General features: G+C 33.4%; 1 protein-coding gene across 1 annotated transcript in view; it reads right to left on the bottom strand.

Moving 5' to 3' along the window:
• Positions 1–24,560, bottom strand: part of ZFC3H1 (zinc finger C3H1-type containing) — a 46,976-nt gene that overhangs the window by 15,861 nt on the left and 6,555 nt on the right. Inside the window, exons 3-21 of the mRNA XM_006197829.3 lie at positions 17,826–17,890; positions 15,097–15,295; positions 14,621–14,844; positions 13,216–13,339; positions 11,350–11,447; positions 9,817–10,026; positions 9,458–9,622; positions 8,358–8,495; positions 7,639–7,760; positions 7,078–7,227; positions 5,546–5,720; positions 5,177–5,308; positions 4,257–4,796; positions 4,060–4,169; positions 3,104–3,235; positions 2,869–2,990; positions 1,791–1,892; positions 1,455–1,574; positions 451–634 (exon numbers count right to left, since the gene is read on the bottom strand). Coding sequence (XP_006197891.2) covers positions 451–634; positions 1,455–1,574; positions 1,791–1,892; positions 2,869–2,990; positions 3,104–3,235; positions 4,060–4,169; positions 4,257–4,796; positions 5,177–5,308; positions 5,546–5,720; positions 7,078–7,227; positions 7,639–7,760; positions 8,358–8,495; positions 9,458–9,622; positions 9,817–10,026; positions 11,350–11,447; positions 13,216–13,339; positions 14,621–14,844; positions 15,097–15,295; positions 17,826–17,890 — 3,112 coding nt within the window. The remainder of the gene's footprint in view (positions 1–450; positions 635–1,454; positions 1,575–1,790; positions 1,893–2,868; positions 2,991–3,103; positions 3,236–4,059; positions 4,170–4,256; positions 4,797–5,176; positions 5,309–5,545; positions 5,721–7,077; positions 7,228–7,638; positions 7,761–8,357; positions 8,496–9,457; positions 9,623–9,816; positions 10,027–11,349; positions 11,448–13,215; positions 13,340–14,620; positions 14,845–15,096; positions 15,296–17,825; positions 17,891–24,560) is intronic.

The raw sequence follows: 24,560 nt of genomic DNA, 5'->3' as shown, positions 1-24,560 counted from the left end.
AGAAAAAAGTCAATTCACTAGAATTTAGAAGTTCTTAGATAAGCTTTAAATCTCCAAATGAAAATTGACATAAAATTTAATCTATTCCACTGTGATTTTACCATAATTTTATTAAGAGATTATGATTACCTGACTTACTAAAAAGCCCTATAATTAATTTTTAGACCACTCAGAATTTACCATTTTAACTAATACTACTTTGAAATAAGAGTCTACTAAAGTTAAAAACTGTAGCTAATTTATTAACTATACACTAATCATGCACATAACTCAAGAGCTAATCTTAAACTTTTTCTAATAGCTCTTAAACAATAAAGTGCTTTCTCCTTTGTCAAAACACAGAGATCCATTGATACTAGGAAGGAAACCTGATTATCAGAAACGAAATAAACTTTAAACATAAAAATATAAATGTGCTAAAGTTTATACAAAGATCAGAAGGAGACCTACCCCTCATTTTGATTCAAGTACTTGTATGCAAGCTTGAGCCAAAGTTGTACATGAGAAGGATTTTCAAGCACACTTGCTTCTAAATTAGCAATGTCATCAGTCTCATTTGTAAAGTATCTGACATCATCTGGAGTGACAACTGTATCCAAAGCTGGAACATTTATTCGGTTCTCCGGCTGGAAGGCTATAAGGACAAGTATTATTAGCTTCTAATTTCTCTAATCCACAGACTCAAGAAAAAAATCAATTGGCCTCATCTTTAAAATAATCAAAAAATCTAAAGCTCATAGCTTTCAGGTAGAGTGATCATACAGTTTATTGTCCAAACTAGGACACTTCTAAGAGTGAAAAATGACCTCCCTACTCTAAGGGTGACATCATCTGACAATTCACATTCATTAAATTCTAAAAGAAAATTGTAATTGAAGATGATTTATTCCAATATATTGAAATTAGTGAAAAAGTGTTACATTAATGTAAATAAGCACGAGAGCATATCTGCTAATCCACAAATAGTAAACAAAATATGTAAATTTAAGATTACAGTGCAAGATATGCTTGACAATAAGTCACTCATTCAGATATTACTTTGTTCATTTATCCATTCATTCTGTGAGGCTACTGCATGTCAGAAAACACAGACTCCGAGATGAGATAAAACAGAACGCCTGTGCTCAAGAAGGACACAGGCCAGGCAGCCACACTGCTCCCCTCTCCTCACTCAAGTAGGCTTAGCAATATCTAAAGCTGTCACATTTACTAAAGAGTGATCCTTACGTTTACTAGACAAGGGCCATGAATACAAAACGTCCTGCAATATAACGAGCAGTCTTGCATAAGGAAGACTGATTGCCTCAAAATGCCAAGTGGCATTACTATTTAAAAAAAAAAAAAAAGAGATAATTTTTAAGAGCTAGCAGAATACACTAAGAGACTAGTAAAATGTTAGACAAAGATTGAGCACCACAATTTTTAATGATTTGGGATCTTAAATTACTTCTCACCATACTTAATTGGTCCTGTAGATTGTTCCTCATCACTACTAAAATTATTCTCTGAAATAGGTTTTCTCCAGAACTTTGGCTTCCACTTTCTTTTATCTTTGTAGGTTGTAAATGGAGGTGCTAAAGTAGATAGGAAAAGACTGTTAGTTAACAGAACTAGTCTTTCATAGTTTTGAAGGCTACCCAAACAACACTGAAAAAAGAGCTAAATTTAGTCTATTGTGTTACTCAGAAATGACTTTTTTTTTTTTAAACACACTGAGGACATAATGCCAAAAAATGTGCTCTCCTAAACTATAAGGTCCTTTTGAATGAGAGACAGACATATATACTCACTGTGGCCTTTACTTTCATTGATATTGCTAACAAGGAGAACAGCCATCTGGTCCATTGACATTCGATCTTTGTTTACTCCAAAAAGTTTCTCAACATATTTCTCTGGAATTAGAAAAATGCTATTGTCATAAAAAACAGGGATTACAGACATGAGGCTAATTAAAGAGTATGAAGAGAATAGTTTAAGAATTAAAGGTAAGTAAATGATACTAGTCAAAAACATCTATGGTCTTCTAAAGGACAAGGCCTACATTATCTTAACTTCTGCAGTGAATCCTACCATTTCATGTATCCAATTTGGGCTTTAAAAAAAAGTATTTCCTGAAAGATACTAAACAAGTAAGTGAAGATTAAAGTCTCAGATTGGCAATGATTAAATAGATTCAGCGACACTGTAATCATTCTAGGTTGTGATAAAACTGAATTTAATAAACACCAAGTCCCTTACTTCCAAAACACTTACGGTTTAAGGTTTAGTATCTGGCACTAAATCTGGGGAAAAGCTTAACAGTATTTAATCACAATATCTGACAGTAATCTATGCTTTCTACAGTGTCAAAGTGTAAAAAGTCCTTTTTCATTCCACTGTAGAATTTGAAACTACAGTCATCTCAACTTCTACCACCCTCCTCTATTTTTGAAAACAGTAATAAAAACAGGGCCTATTTTTAAATCACTGGTAAAATTTCTATACAACTAGGTTAACATATTCTTCTAAATAAACTGAAACATTTAGAAGAGCTCCGTCAAAAGAACTTTCCACAGTAATGGAAATGTCTCATCTGCACAGTCCTATTGGTAAGCACTTACCACCACCAAGCTCAACAGTGGCTGCCGAGCATTTGAAATGTGGCTAGTGCGACGGAGGAAGTAAATTTTCATTTTAACTAACTAAAATTTAAAGGCCAACATATGGCTAGTGACTACTGTACTAAACAAAGCAGACCTAGATAAAGTGTCATAGATGAATGCACTGAATTCTTACAGCTATTTGAAGATGTCAACAACAATGGAATATAACACTTTTAAATTGCCTAAATTCAAACTGTCACTTGGGAAACAAGAGGTCTTTAAAAACCTGCTGCAGCAGCAATTTCTTCATCAGTGCTTGTCTCTGAGCAACCAATCAAAGACAGATTATATGACAGAATGTCCTGGAATAGCTGTTTTCGGCTAAGCGTATAGTCTTGTGTATGCTGCCTAAAATAAAATAACACAGAAAAGATAATCATATATATATATATATATATAGGAGCTAAATAACCAAGACAGTCTTTTAAATTATAAAATATTCACAAATAAGAACTACTTACCATTGACAGTCATCATCATTACACGTTCCTGTTAAATCAAAACGGCAGAAACACTGATCCGGTTCAATCATATTACTGTATGATACTGAGCTTAGGGGAAGTTTTTCCTTGGTTCGATAGTATGGACTAAATCTAAGGAGAAGAAAGGCAGACAGGCACATTATGATGCTCAATAAACATTCCTTAGAAAAATTCTTTTTAATTTTTCTCTTCCTCAATTCAAGTTTCTACACTTTGAGCTTACTATTTATCTACTTCCTTAATACGAAAATTAACTCTAGAAAACAACCAGAATATTGAGTGATGGGGACAAGTTACTTTCACACCCAGGACATAAAATACCTGAAATAGAAAATGAAAAACAAAAATACCCTGTATTTTAAAAGTAGTGTTTTCTCAACACATGATAAAATGCTATACAAAACTGGTATTTCTTGCACACATCACCAGCCAATCAAAACACTACAGAAAAAGTCTATACTACCCAGTAGGTGCTTTGCAATTTTACGACTAAATCATATCAATTCAACAGCTTCTGGAAGTCTTTTAAAAAGACAAACCTCCCACGAAGTTAATCATCTGAAAATGTCAAATCAATTTATGAAAGCTGGCCAATGCATTCCTTAGAGTAACAGTAAAACTAAAAAAATAAAAATTCTCTAAGATGCCAGTTATTTTCATAAAATCTTCCAGAATTTTTCACAGTTCCACAAGTAGCCAGAAATTAGGATCTGGTAAGAATTAATAAGCCCAAGAGTGAGTTAGACCAATCACTTCCTATTTGGTTCAAGTCTGACAACAAGACACTTAATTTCTATATTCCCTGCAAGAATAAGCCCACTCTTTAGTGGCCATGATTCAGTTTTTTTCATTGTCATCAAACATTCAAGGATGAGATATCATTAAGAACAAGAAGCAATCCTGAAACTCAAGCTTATTGAATCTTTCTTCTATACCTGTAAGACTTAAAAACTAGAAGGGGACTATGGTAGGGTCTAAATGGACATGGCTTCACTTCTGCTGCTTTACTCTGTGCTGTCACAAAATCCACATCCACCGAAATCTCCTAGAAGAGAAAATAATACCTTCATAAGGCAAACAGGGCTATGGTGAATTTTATAGATTTTATGAAGAATATGAAATGTTCGGTTACCTGACCACGCAAAACCTTGTCTGTAATGCCTGTGGTGGTTTTTAAAATCAGTTGTTTTAAGCTGTCAGCTTTTAAATATAATTTTTGCAATTCACCAATTTTTAACCCTAGAAAAAGTTCTGGTTTTTCAACTGTACTTTTAGGTTTGGTTATACATTCTTTGTTAGGTGTATCAGTGTGCTTAAGGTTAGGCTTAGTAAAAGAATTGGATTCTAAGAAGGATCTTCTCCGTTCTCTGTTTGAACCAGACAAAATCTCATCATCAATGTCATTTTCCTCCGTGTCCAGACTTAATTTATCTTGAGTCAGATCATGAAGTGAAGGTTGAGGTAAAGAAAATTCAGGTTCCTCTTCCACAAGTGGAGCGATATTTTGTTGTTCCTTTGCTTTAAGAGCCCTGGCTTCTTTTAGTTTCTGAATTTTCAGGGCATATTCATATTCAAGCTTTTGTAATCGTCTTTTTTCCATAGCAATTAGTTCTGCTGAATGCTTTCGTGGACTTGATATTGGAGAATTGTCCAGTCTCATCATTTTGTTTGGCTGGAAGAAAAGATGATACCAGTATTTTATATTGCTATGATTTTCTAAACAATTTTTGGTAAGATAATTATGCTATCCCTACAATACAATGCCAACATTATAAAACTGAATCAATAATGAGAATCTAAGTTTCACAAATGCGTCCAACAGGTTTGCTAGTTAATCTATGACGTACAAAAAACAAACAAACAAAAACCCAGTGAAAATAAATTTAAAAACAAGCTTCCAAAAATGTGGATGTCATTTAAAAACAAAGCTTTAATCTTATTCTCTTTGAATATGCAGAAAGAAGTTTGAACTCTTAAAACATCTCTTACCCTCAAAAGTATCATTAAAACCTTCCCCTTTCCAAACATAAAATATTTCTGTAAACAACTTACTCCAAGGCGATCCTGTTCCAGTTTACGTTTTCCTATTTCTTTACTAGCCACTGCCTTTGCCCGAGCAAGTTCTTCTCCGTACTTCAGAGTCAAAGCTTTCTTAATTGTAACACGTTGTTGAACTTTGTGAATCTAAAATACAAGGTAATTCTGCAAATGTAAATCTTGGGAGAGGAAATTTCTTCTTAAACATAGTAGCTCTAGGGTATTCAACTGAAAATTAAAATACGCTAATAGTAGGTCTCAGTGGAGAATAATATATAGGTTACACATTATGATGGCTTTGGTTTATGCTTTTATTAAAAATTTGGCCTAAAAAAATGTGTAGCAAACATGAGACTATATTTTCATTTAAAAAAAGAACATTACTTGTTCCTGAAGCTTCTTCAAAAACATTCTGTTGACACTGAGGATTTTCTCTGTTGCCTGAAGCTGTTCTGTAAGTTTTGTAATTTTTGTTTCAGCATTCCGAACAGATTCTTTCTTCTTGGCTTCTTGCTGTACTAGATTCTTTAAAACAGATTCATCTTTCATCAAGAGAATCCTAATTGGAAGATAACAAAATTCTTACTGTTTTTCTAAACTAGTGGACTAACATCATAAGAATAAAAAACTTAAATAGTAGTAGCTCATTTTTAAAAATACATTTATGATACACAGGTGAGTATTTTAGTGGATAAGCATTTTCATATTCATTAACTATATAAGTTTTCAGATAGATACTGTTACATTTTATGAAAGCAGCTATGAGCCTGATCTTAAAAAAAAATATCATGTGTCTGGGTAATATGAATTACAGCTGAAAAGCTATTAACAATAAATGTTCAATCTGGCCCTATATGACTTCTGAGGAATGAGGACTTACGACAGAAAATTGCTGTTTAGCTTCATTTATAATGCTAATATACACACAAATGAACATCTTATAAACATCATCAAGCACATTTAATTAACTTATAATATCTATCTCAATTTTATCTAAAGCAAAGCAAGGAAGGGGAAAAGGAAGTCTAAATTTTTTTAAGGCAGTCTAATTTTTAACTAATCAACAGATGTAAAGTTTGAAACTGAGAAGGGAAAAAAAAACAGGACAAAAAGACAAATTTATGGATGTAGATTTTCATCTTTTCAACTACTAAATACTATGGTTAAAAAAATGAAGCATCTTTTGCAGAAAGGTACCATATTTCAACAGTCACAACTGACATCTAGAATGAATCATAAAGACAGAGAATATGTGATAGAGAGGATGGGGAGTAGAAAGACAAAGAATTTTCTAAAAATCTTTTCATCTCTTACAAAAGTTACTAAAGAAATAGAATCTAAATGAATTTAAACTCTTTTAAAACACATACAATACCATTTCTCATTGATAATTTTGGAGATATACGGTCATCATAATATTTTATCTATAAAGAATATTTTTCAGAGCTCTAATATCAGATACATCTTACCATTACTGCACATCAATTTGTATAATAACACCATATTTGATCATGTCTTACTGAAGAGACTGAGTAATGACTATTTCCAACTATCAGGTCCATCTTTTACAATAAAAATGTGCTTCCAATAAAGGTATTTCAAAAAACATGCCAGAGGTTTTAAAGAAAATTTCAAAATGAGAAGTTTCATAAATGCTTTTCGCAATGAGTAAGCCACAGATAAATCTGAAGGGGAAAACTCTCCTTTGAATCCCTGATATTCTTATTTAAACAGAAATATTATTACTTTATGTAAATGTACAATTCAACAAAATGACAGCCTTCTATAACTCTAAGTAAAAGAAACTAGCAATTATACAGTGTACTTATTATTACTGACACACACCAGAAAAATACATCCCTCTAATGCAGGAACATTTAGATACATGCAGTATTTAATCAGATGATAAGACTCACCTATGTTTTTTAAGTTTTGCTTCTGCATCTGTGACCTGCTTAGTAACCATCGCTATCCTGCCAATCCCATCAATCTCCGCATCAGAGTTTGCTGGGGATGATGGGCTTGTCTTCAGCTGATCTGATTTAATCAAACGCTGTTTCTCACGACTGAAATAACCAATAAAAGCTGATAAACTATATCAAAGAACAGACTGAAATTATTTTTCTTTAAAGATGTTTCTATTTCATAAAATAAAAATATTAACTAAGTGACTAACATACTAACAACACCCATGATAACCAATATGCATGACCCAAGTTGACATTCAAAGTTCATAGTGTAGTTCTCCCTTCTAATAGCTTTTATCCTTTTCTAAGCTGTTTTTATCTCAGTGCTTCACTGTATTCAAGTCTACAGATGATCATCTGGCTCCCCCTCCTGTGCAAGTTACAGAAACATTAACTCTGCATCTTGGATAAAATCACCATCTTCATTCCCCAATGCCAATAAACTGTATACAGAGTAAGCACTGAAAATAGTACGTATCTTTAAAGCTAATTACATAAAATGCCACTTACTTGGCAATCTCTTCCTTTAACAATCTATACTCAATCTTCTTTTCTTCAGGCAAAGCTTCAGGTGTTCGCATGGGATCATTTTCTTTTTCAGATTTTGGAGGTACTTTCGGCTTTGAAGCTTGCTAGAAAACATTTGAAGTCAACCAATCAACAGCTTTCATAATCCCACACTAAGATCCATGTTTTCTATTACCCTTGCACATTTATATACTTTTAGAAATAAATGAGTTTCTTCATCATTATTTTCTATAACTTTTTAAACAAAAACAATGCTGGTCATTAACCACCAAATTAATTAATTGTACAAATCCACTAAGTGGTCAAGACCTACAGTTTGAAAATAACTGAACTAAACCATATCTAAACAACAGCTGCAATTAGGAATAGGGATAAAAGTTATACTTAGATCATACACTTAAATAAAAAAACTATTTTCTGACAATGTAATTCCAAAACAATAAATTTTCTTAGTGCAGAGGACAATTATCTACACAGGTTTACTATTTTGAAGAAGAGAGTTAGTCAACTGGAAACAAAAAAAGGGATTTTTAATAGTTATATCTATCTAAATTTATATACACTTCATTATACAAAGTCCTAATAATACAAACTACTTTAAAAAATCTAAAACTCTGGTGTATAATTTTCAGGGGGAAAAAATGAACTTTAATGACTATCAACAAATCACCTTTCTTTTCATCTTTCATTACTAAGCTTACCTCAGCAGTTCGTCTTGCTTCTTTAATCATGGACTCCAATCCACCAAAAACACTATTGGTTGACTTTGACGCCTCCCCATCAGATTCACTATCATCTGAATCATTTAGTGTTACAACCACTGATTTATGTTTTGGAAGCTGCAAAGACAGTGTATTTGTTATTCTTGATGATGAAAGTGTCTCTATCCTCTTCTTGATACTACCACAGTTACCTTGGACAAGTCACTTAACATGGTCTTGGACAAGTCACTTAAACTCTTTGAACTTTAATCCATAAAAATAATGGGTTCCAAGTAGCTAGTCTATAGTTCCTTCTGTTTATATTGCATTAATTGATTTTCCCAACTCCACTAATACTGGTTATATACCAAAAATCTAAAATATTCTATATTCTCAGTCTTTCTGGACACTACTATATCATCTTCTTCATCATTAAGTTTTATTTTCTCTAACTTTCTATGAAGAACCATAAGGCTATCTAAATCAACTTCTTAAAATCAAAGAAAAAATTAATAATTCTACATAACTACTAACAAAACTTTTTGGCTTTTGTGGTCATCTATAGAGGATAAGTGCCCAAGGTGGTTTACCTAACAGAGGCAAGATTTCATCTTGGGTTTCCTTCATTTATTTTACTTTAAAGCCATTAGAAAACAAGGTAGAAAGAAATTGTCATTTTAATCTCCTTAATAAATATCAATAAACATCGTAAATTTTTCCATTACAGAATAGTCACTAGTTGGAAAAATATGAGCAAAGCATAAACAAAGATGGGAAAAAATTAAAAATATATAATCTGCTAAAATTGACTCTAGAATAATCAGAAAATCTGAACGGATCAACTTATATAGAACAAAAATTGAGGAAATGGCAGAGGGAAGAATACCACTCTGATGAAAATAATGCTTCTCCATAAACATTATCATAAATTACCTATTTTCAAGTGAGGAAGCTCCCATTTCACTATTAATACATAACAAATAATAAATATGTTTGTATTAAATAAACTATGAGGTGAGGAATAAGACAGCAAACTGCATACAAAGCTTCTCACAGGCTGTTTGTGTAAGAGCAGGACTAGTTATTTTGTTTGTTTTTACCGAGATCACAGTTCGTGGAAGACGAGGTCCTCTGTGAAACTTTGGGTTCTGTATCCTAGGCTGAGATACTGTGTTAATACTGACTATCGACAGATTGCTTCTTGGCACAGACTGTGAACTGTTCAGAACTGGAGGTGAAGGTGGGTCACTATTACTGGATGTTTCCTAAATAAAGAAGAGACAGATTAAAGCATTTTTAAATGAAAAGAAATTTCTGTCACCTTTTAGTCTTGAGCAAATCAGTATTAGACTTATCCCTACTTAACTGAAAAGACCAGTGAATCCCAAATTAGCAGGGAAGAGGGCTACCTAAAACTAAGCTCAAGAGCACCACCTAGAGGTTCAGGTACCTAAATTACCTCTGGCTTGAAAGCTCTTTTATTCGCTAGAGATTTAAGTAGCTCTTCTCGAAGCAGCATTTCTTCCTCCTCTTCCTCATCTGCAAAGGGTGGTTTTGGAGGCTGTTCTGGATCTTCAGGTGGAAGAGGCGGTAAAGGTGGTAGAGGAGGTAGAGGTTCAAGAGAAACACACAAGCCTTCCACATAAGGCTGGCTCAAAGGTGGTATAGACTAGTTATTGTTTAAAAAAGAAGAAACAATAATTACAATGCAAATTTTACCAATTCCAAACGTTTATCTCTAGAGTAACATTAAATTAGAAAAAGGTAAACTTCAAGTTACTACTTTAGCTATAACCACACATGAACTAAGTATACTGTAAATCTCAGAACTAACCCAAATTCAGTATTTAGCCATGAAAGTGTGATTTTTACAAAAATATAAAAATCAATGATATTTGAAATATTTATCAACTTCAAGGTAAATATACAAACTTCTCCATTCCCGTTCTAATCCTCATTTAGCATTCTAACGGAGAAATCAAATTTTACAGGGTTTATCCCCCTAGACAACTACCTGAAACAAATAGATACTGCAAAATCAGAAACACATGATATTTAAGTAAAAATTAAAAATTAGGAACCAAAGGGCTTCTGGGAATAGTTCAGAGTATCTTAAGAATTAAGTGTCAAAAAGAGTCACCACTACCCTGGTAAATGGCTTCTTAGAGGCTATCCATAGTTAACTTCACCCAAATCCCTGAATTTGCATATATTTTTGCTCTAAAGGCTTTCCAGTATTTCTCTTGGCATTTAAAACAGTTCAGGAAAGAAAGAAAAAACGTTTCTGTCTCACTCTCTGCTCTAATATTCCCTCATCTTAAATTTCGTAGGAAGACACCAGATGTCTACCTAGGAACTGTGAAATGGCAAGGTTCCCACGAACCTCCTGAGAGAGGTCAGTTTGGTCTCTAGGTTCTTTCAATCTAGAAATAACTTCAGAACTTTTACTTTGTGATTCCTCCATTTCCTTTTATTTTTTTCTTTTTTTTCTTCTTTTTTTAATGGGGACTGGGAGCTCTTCAAAAAAGAAATTTACTTGCATAGACAATGCTTTTATTTTACTGGATTTTCAAATTAAAAATAACTGTATATGTCAAAAGAAGAGAAATGAAAAAATTTCTAGAAGACCCTTAATGCACTTAAATCCTAATTCCCTCCTAAAAAAATTCAGAACAGTAGATAATTTAAACCTGCTTTGGAAATTTTTCTGAGGCACAAAGAGAAGAAAGAAGGAAACATGCTAAGTATTGAAAGTCAACATGAGATTAAAAATTAACTATGAAAAAAATCTACCAAATGTATATCCTGTTAATAAATAATCAATTGTTTATTCCACAGATTTCATGGCTATTAATTCTGGTAAGCAATTACGATTTTTTTACACTCTCTTCAAATCTAACCATTAATTAATTACACGCCAGCTTCTCAAAACAAGTTAGAATAGACACAAATCAACAAAATTTTCTTAGAAATTATATCAATTCTCACTTACAGAAACCTGAGGTGGCGGAGGCAAAGAAATAGATGGTGCTGGAGAAAAATACCCCAGTGAACATTCAGAGAAGAATGGTGGTTGCACCGGTGAAGGAGCTATTAAAAAAAAAATTGTAAGAATTTAATAACAGAAATACTTCAACAGAAATAAATTTATGATGTTTGAAGAAATACAACTGCATCAAGATAGAGTCCAAGTGAGTTTTAGTAATCTCCAGTAAAATCTTTAATCTCCATGAGACCACCTCCACTTATTTAAAACTGTCCTTATATCATCATATAGTCAGCCATCCTCTTAAACTGACACTTAGTCCCTCAAAACTCTCCGCTTTGTTCTACTTTTCACCTGATGGTGGCAACAGGGAATAGAGCAGGAAAGGCAAGAAAGATACATTTTTAAACAAACATATTTTTTAAGAACTAATAAAAGAAAAAATTCCCCTGAATCTGCATACATGTCCCAACCATAAGATAACAGTGATGTGGTGACCCCATTCTTCCCTTCATACGGAGCAAAGAAAAGTGAACAAATGGACTATTTTAATTGGATAGAAAGCAAACAGGACTAAGAATGAAAAGAATTACCTACTGCATTTAATCATTAAAGTGTACATTTTTCCCATTTTTATAATTCTGAAATAGTTATTGATGAATCTCAGTTAAATTGTTAGCATTTCTTCTTCCTTTGTAGCAGATAAAAATAATCGTGCATTTTACATTCAGTGGTTTCTTAAGTGAAATATAGCAGATTCAAAGACTACCCTTGCAACCTAATAACCATATAGCCTTAAGGAAAATTAATGTTTCCTCTTTGTCCCAGTTGTCTCTCAAGTCAATATGGATATTAACCATATGCTTTATAAGGGGCTGACTTGTGGCCCAAGTGATATTATTTATTACACACTGGCCTTTATTTAAGCATTTTACTTCTTAAAAATGTAAATATCTGTAGTGAATATGGAAAAAGTTAAAATTTACAAAGCTGACTGAACAGTACATTCTCTGTATAATAATTTTTTACAAAATGCTTTTAAAAGGGTAGACCATGAAGTTATTTTCTAGAAATAGAGTAATAATAATATTGTCAATACTTGGGAACTACAATGAATCCTCTCCAAGAACCTGGAAATAAGAAAATTAGATTGACCAAAAAGAATTAAATTATGAAATCAAAATATAATATTATTAAATATGAGCCCAAATATAATAACCTGAAAATGAGCACTTTTGCTAAAATATTACCCAAGTCATACAGATTCTGTCTTCTCTCTAGACACATTAAAGTGGGTTTCTAGTTTGCTCTCACAGCCAATCATCCCTGAATATCAACCAAAGCAAGTCTCTAGCCCTCAAGGAGAGTCAGATCCTGAAGTGCACAATCTAACTGAGGTACAGCCCAAACAGTTCTAACCAGCTGTCCTGAGACGCCACTAGTACCACTTCCCGTCTCCATATTCCTGCAAAGCATCATCACTGGAAAGCAGAAGGAAGCCCAAACACAAGAAAGATCCCTTTTTTAACTAAAGCAAAGATTGTCTTAGATACAAAGATCCTTAAGAGGTCAAAGGTTTGTTTTTAAAGCAGTGTTCTCATCTTTCCCACAATCTTCACTTTTTAGATCCAACAAATAATCATACTACACTGCCTTTTTATTAAAATGCTATCTAGAAAGAAATACCTGTTAACATTGACACATTTGAGGTTTGCTCTTGAAGTATCGGTAACACCAAATGATGGCTGGTTGTACAACCCACCAGCAAATCTCACTTTCACTACACATTTCCTTCAAGGTTCTGGGTAGCCTTGTGACCATTTTCTATTTAGTGATTGTGAATACACAAATGTTTTAAGTTCTAGCTCATACCTGGAGAATTGTTTTCACTATCTGTATCCATAGCAACTTCTTCATAGTTATCATACTGATAAATGCCTCCTCCACCATCAGTAGGTTGCTTATCTAAGGATCGTCTCAGGTCAGGATCTGAAGACTAATTACACAAGATTTTTTTTTTAGTTTCACATTTTTCTGTCTTAGTCTATTCTTAGGCTAGAAATTATAAAACAATAGTTAGCTTTTATGGAACAGTATCAAAAATCATGGTGATCCAGTTAGAATGTCTACCACATCTGATCTGGGAAATTCAATATATATAACAGATACACTGTGGTGGACATTTTACAACTATCTGACAAAACGAAGCGAATAAGTACTATATAGAGATGAAATCCCCCATAGCGAGCTGAGCTACTAAATAACCAGCTATTCCTCTAGAAAATAACACCAATGACACCAAGATCATAAATAGTAATGCTCCTTCCCCGCAAGTTAAGAAGTCAGATAAACAAATTCAAGTTTTTCACAATCAAAACCATGTTTAGAACATTGCCCAAATAATCCAGTAACATTTTAGTTATCAATAAATTAATGATAGTTGAAAACTGAAAAACCTTTGGTCACTATGCTTGCATCTTGGCTTTTTTTGGTTTTTTGACTTTTTACAATGTTTCACTCCTAGACAGTTCATAACAAACTGAAAACTAGCAAAACCTATCCAGAGGGATATAAGAGTAATGTGCAAATATAATACTTCTCTAAAAACAAAAAAGATTCTATTGAAGTGCTTCCTGGAAGTTCAAAGTAAGACTACTTACAGAGTTCATAATTCTGAAATTTGTCAATGGTAATAGCACTAGATTAATATTAAATCTCCAGTTTACTTCCTGACACCATCCATAAAAGAAAATTTCTCACTCAGTCATTATCAATGACTTATAAAGGCTCACAAATGCTTGATAACTACATAAATTAGCCACATGCACTAAGGCCATTACTACATGATGATGTAACTTTCTTTAAAATAGTTTATACCAATTCATCATGACACATTTCTAATTCTACGCCACTAAACAATGAAAAACTAATGAAATTCTGCCCCTGTACTTAGGGAATAGCCATTTTTAGAAAAAGTCCTCACTACAATTCAATAATATTACTTTCTTCTATAATAGAAAGTGATGAAAAAGCTAAAAGCAGGCTTTGCTAACTATAATTTTAATCTTTCATTCCTATTTCTAATACCTGAACTATAAAAAGGACACATTCCTAAGTATAACTCACCTTCCCTTCTCCCCCAAAGAGTTATTTATATAATGAGCTCTCCAAACAAAAGCCCTTAGTATTTTTTCTCAGTTGACTGATTTCATGAAGTAAGACTATAAAGACACTGAGATTTGAGCAACGCTTTGATGTTATATTTTGAACTCCTTACTTTACTTCTCGATCTCCTCTTTCCACCAACCAATTTCATGAATCGATTGTACTGCTCTTCCTGATTTGAGAGATCTCGAATTTTTCTGATTTCTTCTTCTCTTTTCCTTCTCTCTTCTTCTTCAGCTTGTTTCCGCTGATCCTCCTCTTTCTGTCTTTCCTGTTCTTTTTGTTGCTGTAGTTTCTTCCATGCCTTTGTTTGCTGCTTCCTCAATGCTTGTTTAGCTTCAAGTGAAAAATACAGAAACATCAGTATCTATTTGAGTTGGAATTTTCTAGAATATGAAAGAAAACAAGAGCTTTAACAATTATTTTCATTAACTCATATATACAGCTGCTCCTCTAAGGTCTATTTACATAGGATTGTTTATATAGTATTGCCCTGTAATTCCCCAACTCAAAAAACTTTCTGAATTAAAATCTAGAAACTATACTGACATATGAAATCAATTAAAAGAATTTAACAGAACTGATCACCTGTAGTGCTAATTTTTTTGGCCGAATGTGTTTTTGTACTGGTTTTAACTTTCTGCTGTACGGTTTTCGTCTTCGTCAGCTTTTCTTTGCTCTCTTTCATCACCTGCTGTTCTTTTTGTTGCCATTTTTTACTGGCTGACTGGAGAGCTAAAAGACGAAGCTGCAGTTCAGACAGCTCCTCTTCATCTTCACCAAGTTTCTTTAAAAGAAGAAATAGATGCCATTTAAAAATTCTACTATTCGACCTTAAACATATTACCAAATCAAATCTTCTATAAGATTAGAATTTAAAGTTAGCTTTAAGGCAAATATTTAAATGGTAAATATAAATGAGGAAACAATAACTTAGCCCTACACTCTAATAAATCAGTTCCTATAATACAAGCAGAAGACCGATATGTGGAGGGCATGTGTATATATGTAAGTGTGAAGGGTTGGGGGTGGAGTGGGGGGTACAACTGATGGAACAGAATCATGGGTAGGAAAAGTTAAGGGTTAGAGATTGACATTTAACTGGCTTCAGAAACAAGAAAGAGTAAAATTCTGATGGCAGTGACTATAAAAAGAAATCAACCCAAGGGAGGTAAGGAATGAAGAATAAACTGGTTCCAAAATCACATGATTCTAATAGTCTTACAAGTAATACAGAGAAGAGGTACAGTGAATGTCAATTCAAATTTGTAAACTATTTAAAATATATATTTTATAATTTGTTATATTAGTGTTAACACTGGAAAAAAGAAGTTAGTGTTGAAGGAAAAAATATGTAAACAATTGCTTAGATTTGAGCATTAAATGTCCTAAAGCTACAGATATTTTATTTGAATACTGAAAATATTTTGAACAGTCAAGACTTCTTCAGGAAAGTTAAAACAGGCAGACAGGTTAGGAGCAAATGTTTGAGAACTTTCTCCCACTTGAAATAGCTTCTTAATTTTTTCACTCTACTTTTTTTTGAGAAAAAAAATTATATTAATCCATTCTGTACATTTTAGCTAAAATATAACTGAAAATGTCAGGCAACCTAAGGAGAGGTTCTTAATGGGAGTCCAAGAGACTTGGGTGAGAGGGAGATAAAGGAGTCTTTTGGCCTTCCCATCCCTTGGAATTAAACACAAAGCAGTATATTCCTCCTTTACGTGTATGAATGGAAGAGGAGACGAGGCTCGAAAGAGGCTAAGACTCAAAAAAATTAAGGACCACTTACCTAGTAATTTTTTCTTATAGGTGAATTATAATTACATTTTTAATCCAATTAAATTATTTAATTCTTAAGCTTAAAGCCAACAGGGGATCCTACCTACTGGTTTCATTTTATATAAACTATTATAAATCTCTAATTGAACTACCATCATGTATTTCAGCACTTCAGTTTACCCAAACCAGGATATTGTTAACCCTTTCACTGTTGGGAAATATATGTAACAAATGAGCTTAAAAATTAACATGAGTCTTTTTTACTTTAAGTCACTTAAACATACCAAATTCTACTGCATGGTACTGACATTCTAGGGCCATGCTGTCCAAATGAGAGCAATGAGCCATATGTAGCTATTTAAATTTAACCAAAATTGGATAAAAACTTTGGTTCCCCAGCCACACTAGTCACATTCTAAGTGCTTAATAGCCACATGTGGCTAACAGCTACCGTACTGGAGAGTGCAGATATAGCCCACTGCTGTTATTGTAGAAAATTCTATTGGACAGCACTGATCTAGAGTTTATCTAAATTCAAGTTATCATTACTGTTCTATTCAGACTTAAAAAGTCTTTGATTACGTTTAGCTACTATTACTATTCCTTTTGGAATGAAAAAAACCACTGATTCTGTCACTCAGCTATATACTTAAAGCAGCAACCTGACGAGCAAGAAGAGCACTGAACTTCAAACTCCTTGTTCTGACGCTTAAATCCTATGTCACTCTAAGCAAGTCACAATCTACCCACGTGAATCTTAGGTCACCTGTAAAACTGATGTTAGCCTATCTTACGGAGTTACTGTGAGGACAGTCGAAAACATATAGACATATAGATGCACGTGTGTATGTGTATGTGCATGAATGTCATATTATCATCCTTAAATTCAGGACCATCTCTTTCGTAAAGCTCTAGGCTCTTTGCATCATTTCAATTTACTCCAAAAAACTAACTGAAATCTTAATAGAAGAAACTGCAGGTATCTCGGCTCTAATTCAACAAACAAAAGGCTTGGGCCAGTGAGTGCGAATTACATGTCCAACACAGCGCTTGGTGCTTCTGTACTTCATCCTCCTGAACCTCACAACAACCCAGAGAACAGATGACATTAAACTCATCTTACAGAAAAGAAAACAGAGGCAAGAAAAGGCTAAGTAGCTTACACAAGATCACTAGCTAGTAAGAGGAGCTAGAACTGGACACCCAGTCAAGGTCTAACTCCGCTTTCCCACACAGCACAATCCCCACAACATAGGAAAAGAGAATCTCTGGATGAAAATCAAAAGTTTCAATAAACAAAGCAAAAAGCTCATCTGCAGACACATAGATACAATTTCACTGAACCCAGTGGAGATGTTCTGAGATGTCTCTCCGGATTTTCTTGTTTTCAAGGCTTATATCCAAATGGAGGTATAGCAATGATGAAAGAAAACGAGTGAAAAGCAAGATAGAATTTCCTTGCAAAAGAACAGAGTAAAGCAGTGCAAGAATCATCTTACACAGACACCCAGCCCCATACGGCAATATCTTACCTTTTCAGATAGAATATCTGAGGCACTAATTCTTCTTGTTAAATTTTGTTCTTTATCTTCTAATCCTTTAAAATAAAACAGCATACTTTGAATACTTTAAAAGATTGCTACAATTAAAATAAAATGCTATACAATATTTATTAGTTATTTTTTTGTAAAGAGTCTCATTAAAGGGTCCCATTTTCTCAATCTCCCAACCAAAAGGGAAGAAATGTTGCTAAAGAAAATGAAAATCTGACCACTTTTCATAGCAGCCTATTTTGGAAAGTTATAAGGCAAACCAATTCAAAACATTAAATTATAAATTAAAAACGCACTATGAGAAAATGACATCTGAACTAAAAACAATTATTTCAAATAAGAACAGAATTTGTAAAGCAGATAGATAAGAAACAAAGTTTCATTACTGAATGAATAGATAACACACAGATAAAAATATATGATGATTAATTCAGATCTTTAAAGCTGAAATGAATTCAACATTTAGAGATTGTGTTGGATTAATTCATTAAAGAAATGTCTTCTATTTATCTAGGAAAGCATCAGCAGACGTAGGTTAAGTATTAAGATTAAGTCCATCCACGCATTTCCAGAATTCTAGCCTTGGACCAAGATTTCTGATAGTTATTTACAAAATCAGATCTCTAAAGCTGAAATGAATTCAACATTTAGAGATTGTGTTGGATTAATTCATTAAAGAAATGTCTTCTATTTATCTAGGAAAGCATCAGCAGACATAGGTTAAGTATTAAGATTAAGTCCATCCACGCATTTCCAGAATTCTAGCCTTGGACCAAGATTTCTGATAGTTATTTACAAAATCTTATTTATACGTTAATCTAATCTATGACAGCTCTACAAATCACACAATAAAGTTACAGTGTATTTACAACAGTACTGAGAGAGACACTTTTGTAGCTAAAACAGATGAAGTTAAAAACTAAGAGAATCTTTCCTCAAGATGACACAACTGAATTTGTAAAGCCAGATTCAAACTAAGTCTACACTCCAAGTATAGTTTTTTTTGTGTTTTTTCCCCCATAATACCAACTGCCAGTGTTCCAAATATCCTAATTTGATTGTTCAACAAGGCCTAATGGTAAAAGAATAGGCTACTTATTCAACAAATAGAAATTATCAATAAAGTACCCTAGAAAAAATACATGGAAGGTTCTTCAACCACCAAACTTTGAGTTAGGTCAGTTCCACAATAAGGCTTGTTTTAGAAATGTGAATCTGTCATAACATGATTGACAGATTTTCAATAATAGAAGTAGAAAGCACCAAACATTTCTCCTACGTAAGAAACTTACGAGTTTCATTAAGTAATTACAAGTCTATTAACTGACGAGGATCTCTCTCGTCTATAAAAGGTGGCAGTACCTCCCCTGAAGGTAGCATAGAGCCAAGTATCTATTAAGCTGGCAGACACCTAATAAGCACCAAGCACAAATCATAAACTTCAGGCCATAAATCCAGCTTTACACAAAGACTGCAAAAGCAGGCGATGGTTTAAAGGACCGAATGTGTAGTCAGGCATTGTCCTACCACTGTCGTGCCTCTCTACAATATAATTATTATTGCAATTCTTACTCAGTACTCCCAAAATGAAAACTGGTCTTGTGCAGTCATGCAGTATTTTAAAAATTATTACCTGAAATTCGAAACTGAGCTAGAGACAATCATCAGGACATCGGTGGTAGTTAAAATCATAATAATTGAGAATACCTCAGAAGAATGGAACACCAAGGACGTGAACAGTTAGTTACAAAGGAAAAGTATGTTTTTTTTAAAAACGAAAATCAGAAGGTTGTAAGAAATTCCAGAAAAGTACAGTATCACAGAAATCTCAAAATTTCAAGATCAGTGAGAAAAACATCACTGAATATAGATAGATGTATCTACTTCCTATAGAATATTCTCAACATTTCAGCCACAGTGATCCTTTGAGAATATAAAACAAATGATGCCAAGAGCCTGGAAGAGCTCCTATCTCGCTTAGAATAAAAACCAAAGTTCTCATAAAGCTCTATATGTCCCAACCTATTACATCTGACCTCTCCCACTATTCATCCCCCAACTCTCTCTTCTTTAGTGGCACAGGTCTCCCCGTTACTCCCCAAATATGCCACAACTCTTCTGCCTAAGGTGCATTATTCTAGTTCAGTGATTCTCAAACTTCAGTAGGCATTAGAATTAGCAGGAAGACTTGTTTAAATACAGATTGCTGAGCTCCATTTTCAGAGTTTCCACTTTAGTAGATCTAGGGTTGGGCCTGATAATTTGCATTTCTGTCAAGTTCCCAGGTAAAGAAAGCCCAAAGGACACAGCTGGAAAAATCAGTGCTCCAGCTATTTATTCTCTTTGCCTAGAAACTTCTTTTCCCCAGATATCCATTTGGCTATTCCCCCACCATCTTCAAAACCTTTGTTTAAATCTCACCTCCAAATTCAGGCTCTCCTGATCACCCATTAATACTGTAGCCTATACCCATTATCTCCATCCTAACTTACCCTCCTAGGCTTTTTCTCTTTCTATAATTATTATTTACTCATCGTATTTACTGTCTCCCCTTCTTAAAATACAACCCCATGAGAGCATAAATGATTGTCTATTTTGTTCACTGATGAATTTATAAGACTCTGGAATAAAGTGTTCAACTAATTTTTGAATAAATGGAAGAATGAAACTAAAAAATGAATGAAAATCAAAAATGAATTTTGCAATCAGGTCAAAGTAACCTTGCCATAAATAGTTTCAGTATTCTGATAGGGGCAGAAAAGCAAACTGCACTGAGTTAAGGAACAAGACGTAAAGTGAAAAGAAGCAGCGTAGACTAGTCTTTCCAAAAGTCTGGTTAAAAAGAAGTTAAGGGACAATGGAAGGAAGGATTGTTTAAATTTTGGGATGGAAAACTCAAATATGTTTATAATAAGAATCCCTTAAGAGAAAGTGGTTAAAGATGAATCAGAATAAACAATACACGGAGCAAAGTCCCAGAGAAGGTGGGAGAAGTTAAGAGCTAGGAATCAGGTTAAAACAAAGTGGCCATAAACAAGAAGGGTACCACTTCCTCAGAACAGAGGAACTGAAATGAAAATTGATATGGATGTAAGTTTACAAGCAGGAAGTGAAAAGCTGAAAGTTGAGTGAGATCACCTGAAATAGGAGGTAAGCTCATTGGCTAACAATAGGGATAAAAGTTGAGTAAAAGCCTAAAAGAAATGACAAAGGTTTAGAAGAACTGTTGAGAGAAATAGGGAAAAAAGCTGACCCATAACAATTTAAAAGTTTAATGGCAGAGCTGAAAGTTTTGCTGAAGATTAGGATACGGAAATACATGTTTTAGCACTAATCATATAATTTATTGATTCAGATAAATTTTAGCTTTTCTTTTCATCCAATCTCTCTTCTACACTGCTGCCAGTTATTTTTCTAAAACAGTCACCTGATCGCATCATTTTCCTGCTTAAAAATATCTGATGGCCCAACTAAGGTTTAAAGAAAATCTAAATTCTATAGCAAGACATTCAAATTCAAGGCCCTTTGCAATCCAATCTCAATCTATCCTTTTATAAATTTATGTCCAACCCCTCTCCAAAGCACACATATATCCCACATCGCACCCATATTAGACCAATCTCAATATCCTTTAAAAGTTCTCTGTGCCTTCATCTGCTCATTTGGTTCCTTCTGATTTCTCAGAAAGATTCATTTTCCAAGACATAAATCAAACATTTCAACCACTATAAAACCTTTCTAAATCCAACTGAAGACATTCGATCCTTTCTTTGCATTACTGCAGGTTTTCATTCATTCTTACTATATGCCATAATTATTGCATATCTTTTCTATCTCATTGGGGTATAATTTTGAAAACTGCCTATCTGGAACCATGGTCCTAAGCTGAAGAACAAAAAACAATCCCCAAAGAATGTGTAACCAAAATCAGTCACCACTTGGGTTTGCAACCAAATTTATACCACATGGGTTGCCTTGAAAACTTCAAATATAGAGCAGTCCCAAATCAAAAGCCTACTTAGCTGCTTAACAGCCACAAAAGTAAATCCTCTGTAGGCAATCCACCTTTGTACAGGCCTCCAAAAATCTTTACCAAAAATGTTCAAAGGAAAATGGACATCTTACTTAAAAAAAGAAACACTAAACATTCAAGAAAAGAAGGTATGAAAAATGAGAACCAGAAGAAAGAGCAAAACCATCAGAAATTAGACCCAGATACAGAAAATTAGCAGGCAAAGGAGGAAAACAAAACAAATCCACAGTTAACATGTTTAAAGAAATAAAGATAAATTTGGAAAATAAGGAGAGAAAAAAAAAAAAACAATGACCAAAGTGATTTAGAAAACAAAATAAAAATTAATACTAAAATAAAAACTATAACTGAAATTTAAAACTCAATAGGTGGGCTTAAAGCCAATCAGACATAGCTAAAGAGAGAACTAGGTGAGCTGAAAGATACACCAGAGGAAATCTTCCAGAATGCAGCAGTCATAAACAGATAGAAACTTAAACAACATTAGGAGAAATGAGAGCTACAGTGAGATGATTTAATATAACATACATCTATACAGAGTTCCAAAAAGGAAGAGTCTGAGACAATATTTTAGGAGATAATGACAATTTTCAGAATCAGTGAAAACTAGAAGCAAAACAAATCCCAAGCTGGACAAAAAAAAAAAAAAAAAAAAAACTACAATACAGCATAGTTAAACTACAGACTATCAAGACAAAAATCAAAACTAGGATCTTTAAAGTAACTTAAAAAAAAAAAAGACAGGTTACCTTTAAATTAGAAACTATTAAGACCAATAGCTGACTTTTCAAAATCAACAATGGAAGCCAGGAAATATCTTGAATATACTGAGGATACAATTAACCACTGTAGAATTTAAGCCTAGGAAAAATGAATTTAAAAGAAGATAAACAGAAGAAAGTTTTCTATATAGCAGACAGTAAAGCAAATTCCAAAAAAATGTATTTTAAGTATAAGTGATTCTAGATATAGAAGGAAGACTGAGCCAAGAAAGTGTTAAATGCACAGGAAACGGCAGGCAAGTGTTAGTCCTTGTGTATCAGGGAGAGCATAAGAATATATAAAAAAAAAATCAAAAGAGGCAAAAGAGAAAAAAAGAGCAAAGGCAATAAATACCAATATCAGTAATCATCAAAAAAATGTGAACAAACTAAATGTTCTTGTTAAAAAAAGATTGTTAGATTAAATTACAATTGAAATCTAGCTCTACAGAATGCACAAGTTACATTTGGAACGTGAGGATACAGAAAGACTGAAAGGATGGAAGATGATATACAAAACATATATACTTAAGAGAAAGATGGCGCAGCAATTGAGATAAAATAGCCTTCTAGGCAAAAACATTACTAGAGATAAAGAAGGTCACTACATAATAACGAGACTTCTCCAGCCTCAAAGTATTTAAAATTCCCCAGCCTCAAAGTATTTAAAACAAAAACTGAAAACCAGAAATCAACCATCACAAGTGGCAGATTTTAGCAGACTTTTCAGTATGATAGACTAAGCAGATCAAAAAATGTTCACATCTTAGAAGGAATATCTGAACATAAAAGCTTGCACTAACAATTCATACATTCCTTTCAAACACACAAAGAACAGTTACAAAAATCAATCACATACTAGACAATAAAGCAAGTCTCTACAAATATTTCAAAAAATTGGTACCATACATATCTCACTCTCCAACAATGGGATTGACTTAAAAGTCAATAGCAAAAAAACATAGCTAGAAAACCTACACACTTGGAAGTTAAGAAACACACTTCCAAATTGCCTACAGACCAAAGAATAACAAAAATTAGAAAATAATTAGAAGTGAACGAAAAAATATTTACGTATCACAAACTGAGATACAACTAAAGTAGGAATTTTACAGCCCAAAAAGATGCTAATAGTAGAGAACCAAAAATTCATACTTATTTCTGGGAAAATTTTTTAAAGGTAGGGGAAGACACAACTTACAAATACTACAGATAATAAGAAGTAAGATTCTTAAGAATAACTTTTTATAAACAGTACAACTTTAAGGAAACAAACATATTACTAGAAAAATACAGTTTACCTAAACCAGAAATAGACAATATGAACAGTCAATAGTTTAAAACCTTCCCAGAAAAAACTCCATCTTGGCCCAGATAATTTTACTAGAAAGATCTACCAAATATCCTAGGAATGATTCCAATCTTAAAACTATTCCAGAGAATAAAGAAACCACTCCCCAACTCACTGTGAGCATCAAAATCTTGCACAAAAACCTGGCAAGGATAAAGGGAAAAAACTACAGGCTACGAACCCAGACGAAAAATTCCAAATAAAAGATTAGCAAACCTTTACTTATGAAGATTTAACAACTGCCCCAAACTGAAGAACCCAAATGTCCCTGAAGCGGGAAATGGATAAACAAACTGTAGCATAGCCATACAATGGAACATTCAGAAATAAAACAGAATGATCTACTGATATATGCAACCAGATGGATGAATCTCAAAGACAAGATGCTAAGTGAAAGAAGCTGGGGTTAACACGGCAAGGTACTATATGACTGCACTATATGACATTCTGGAACAGGTAAAATCAGAGTCAGAAAACAGGTTAAGTAGTTACCAGGGAGGGTTGGTGGCATGAGGGAATCAGTGGGAGTAAATTTAACTGTTCTGTATCTTAATAGTGGTGGCTGGCAA

This window comes from Vicugna pacos, chromosome 12 (assembly GCF_048564905.1).
Source record: "Vicugna pacos chromosome 12, VicPac4, whole genome shotgun sequence".
NCBI classification, from domain to species: Eukaryota; Metazoa; Chordata; class Mammalia; order Artiodactyla; family Camelidae; genus Vicugna; species Vicugna pacos.
The sequence above is the reverse complement of the archived record's forward strand: the minus strand, read 5'-3'. Positions and strand labels throughout refer to the sequence as shown.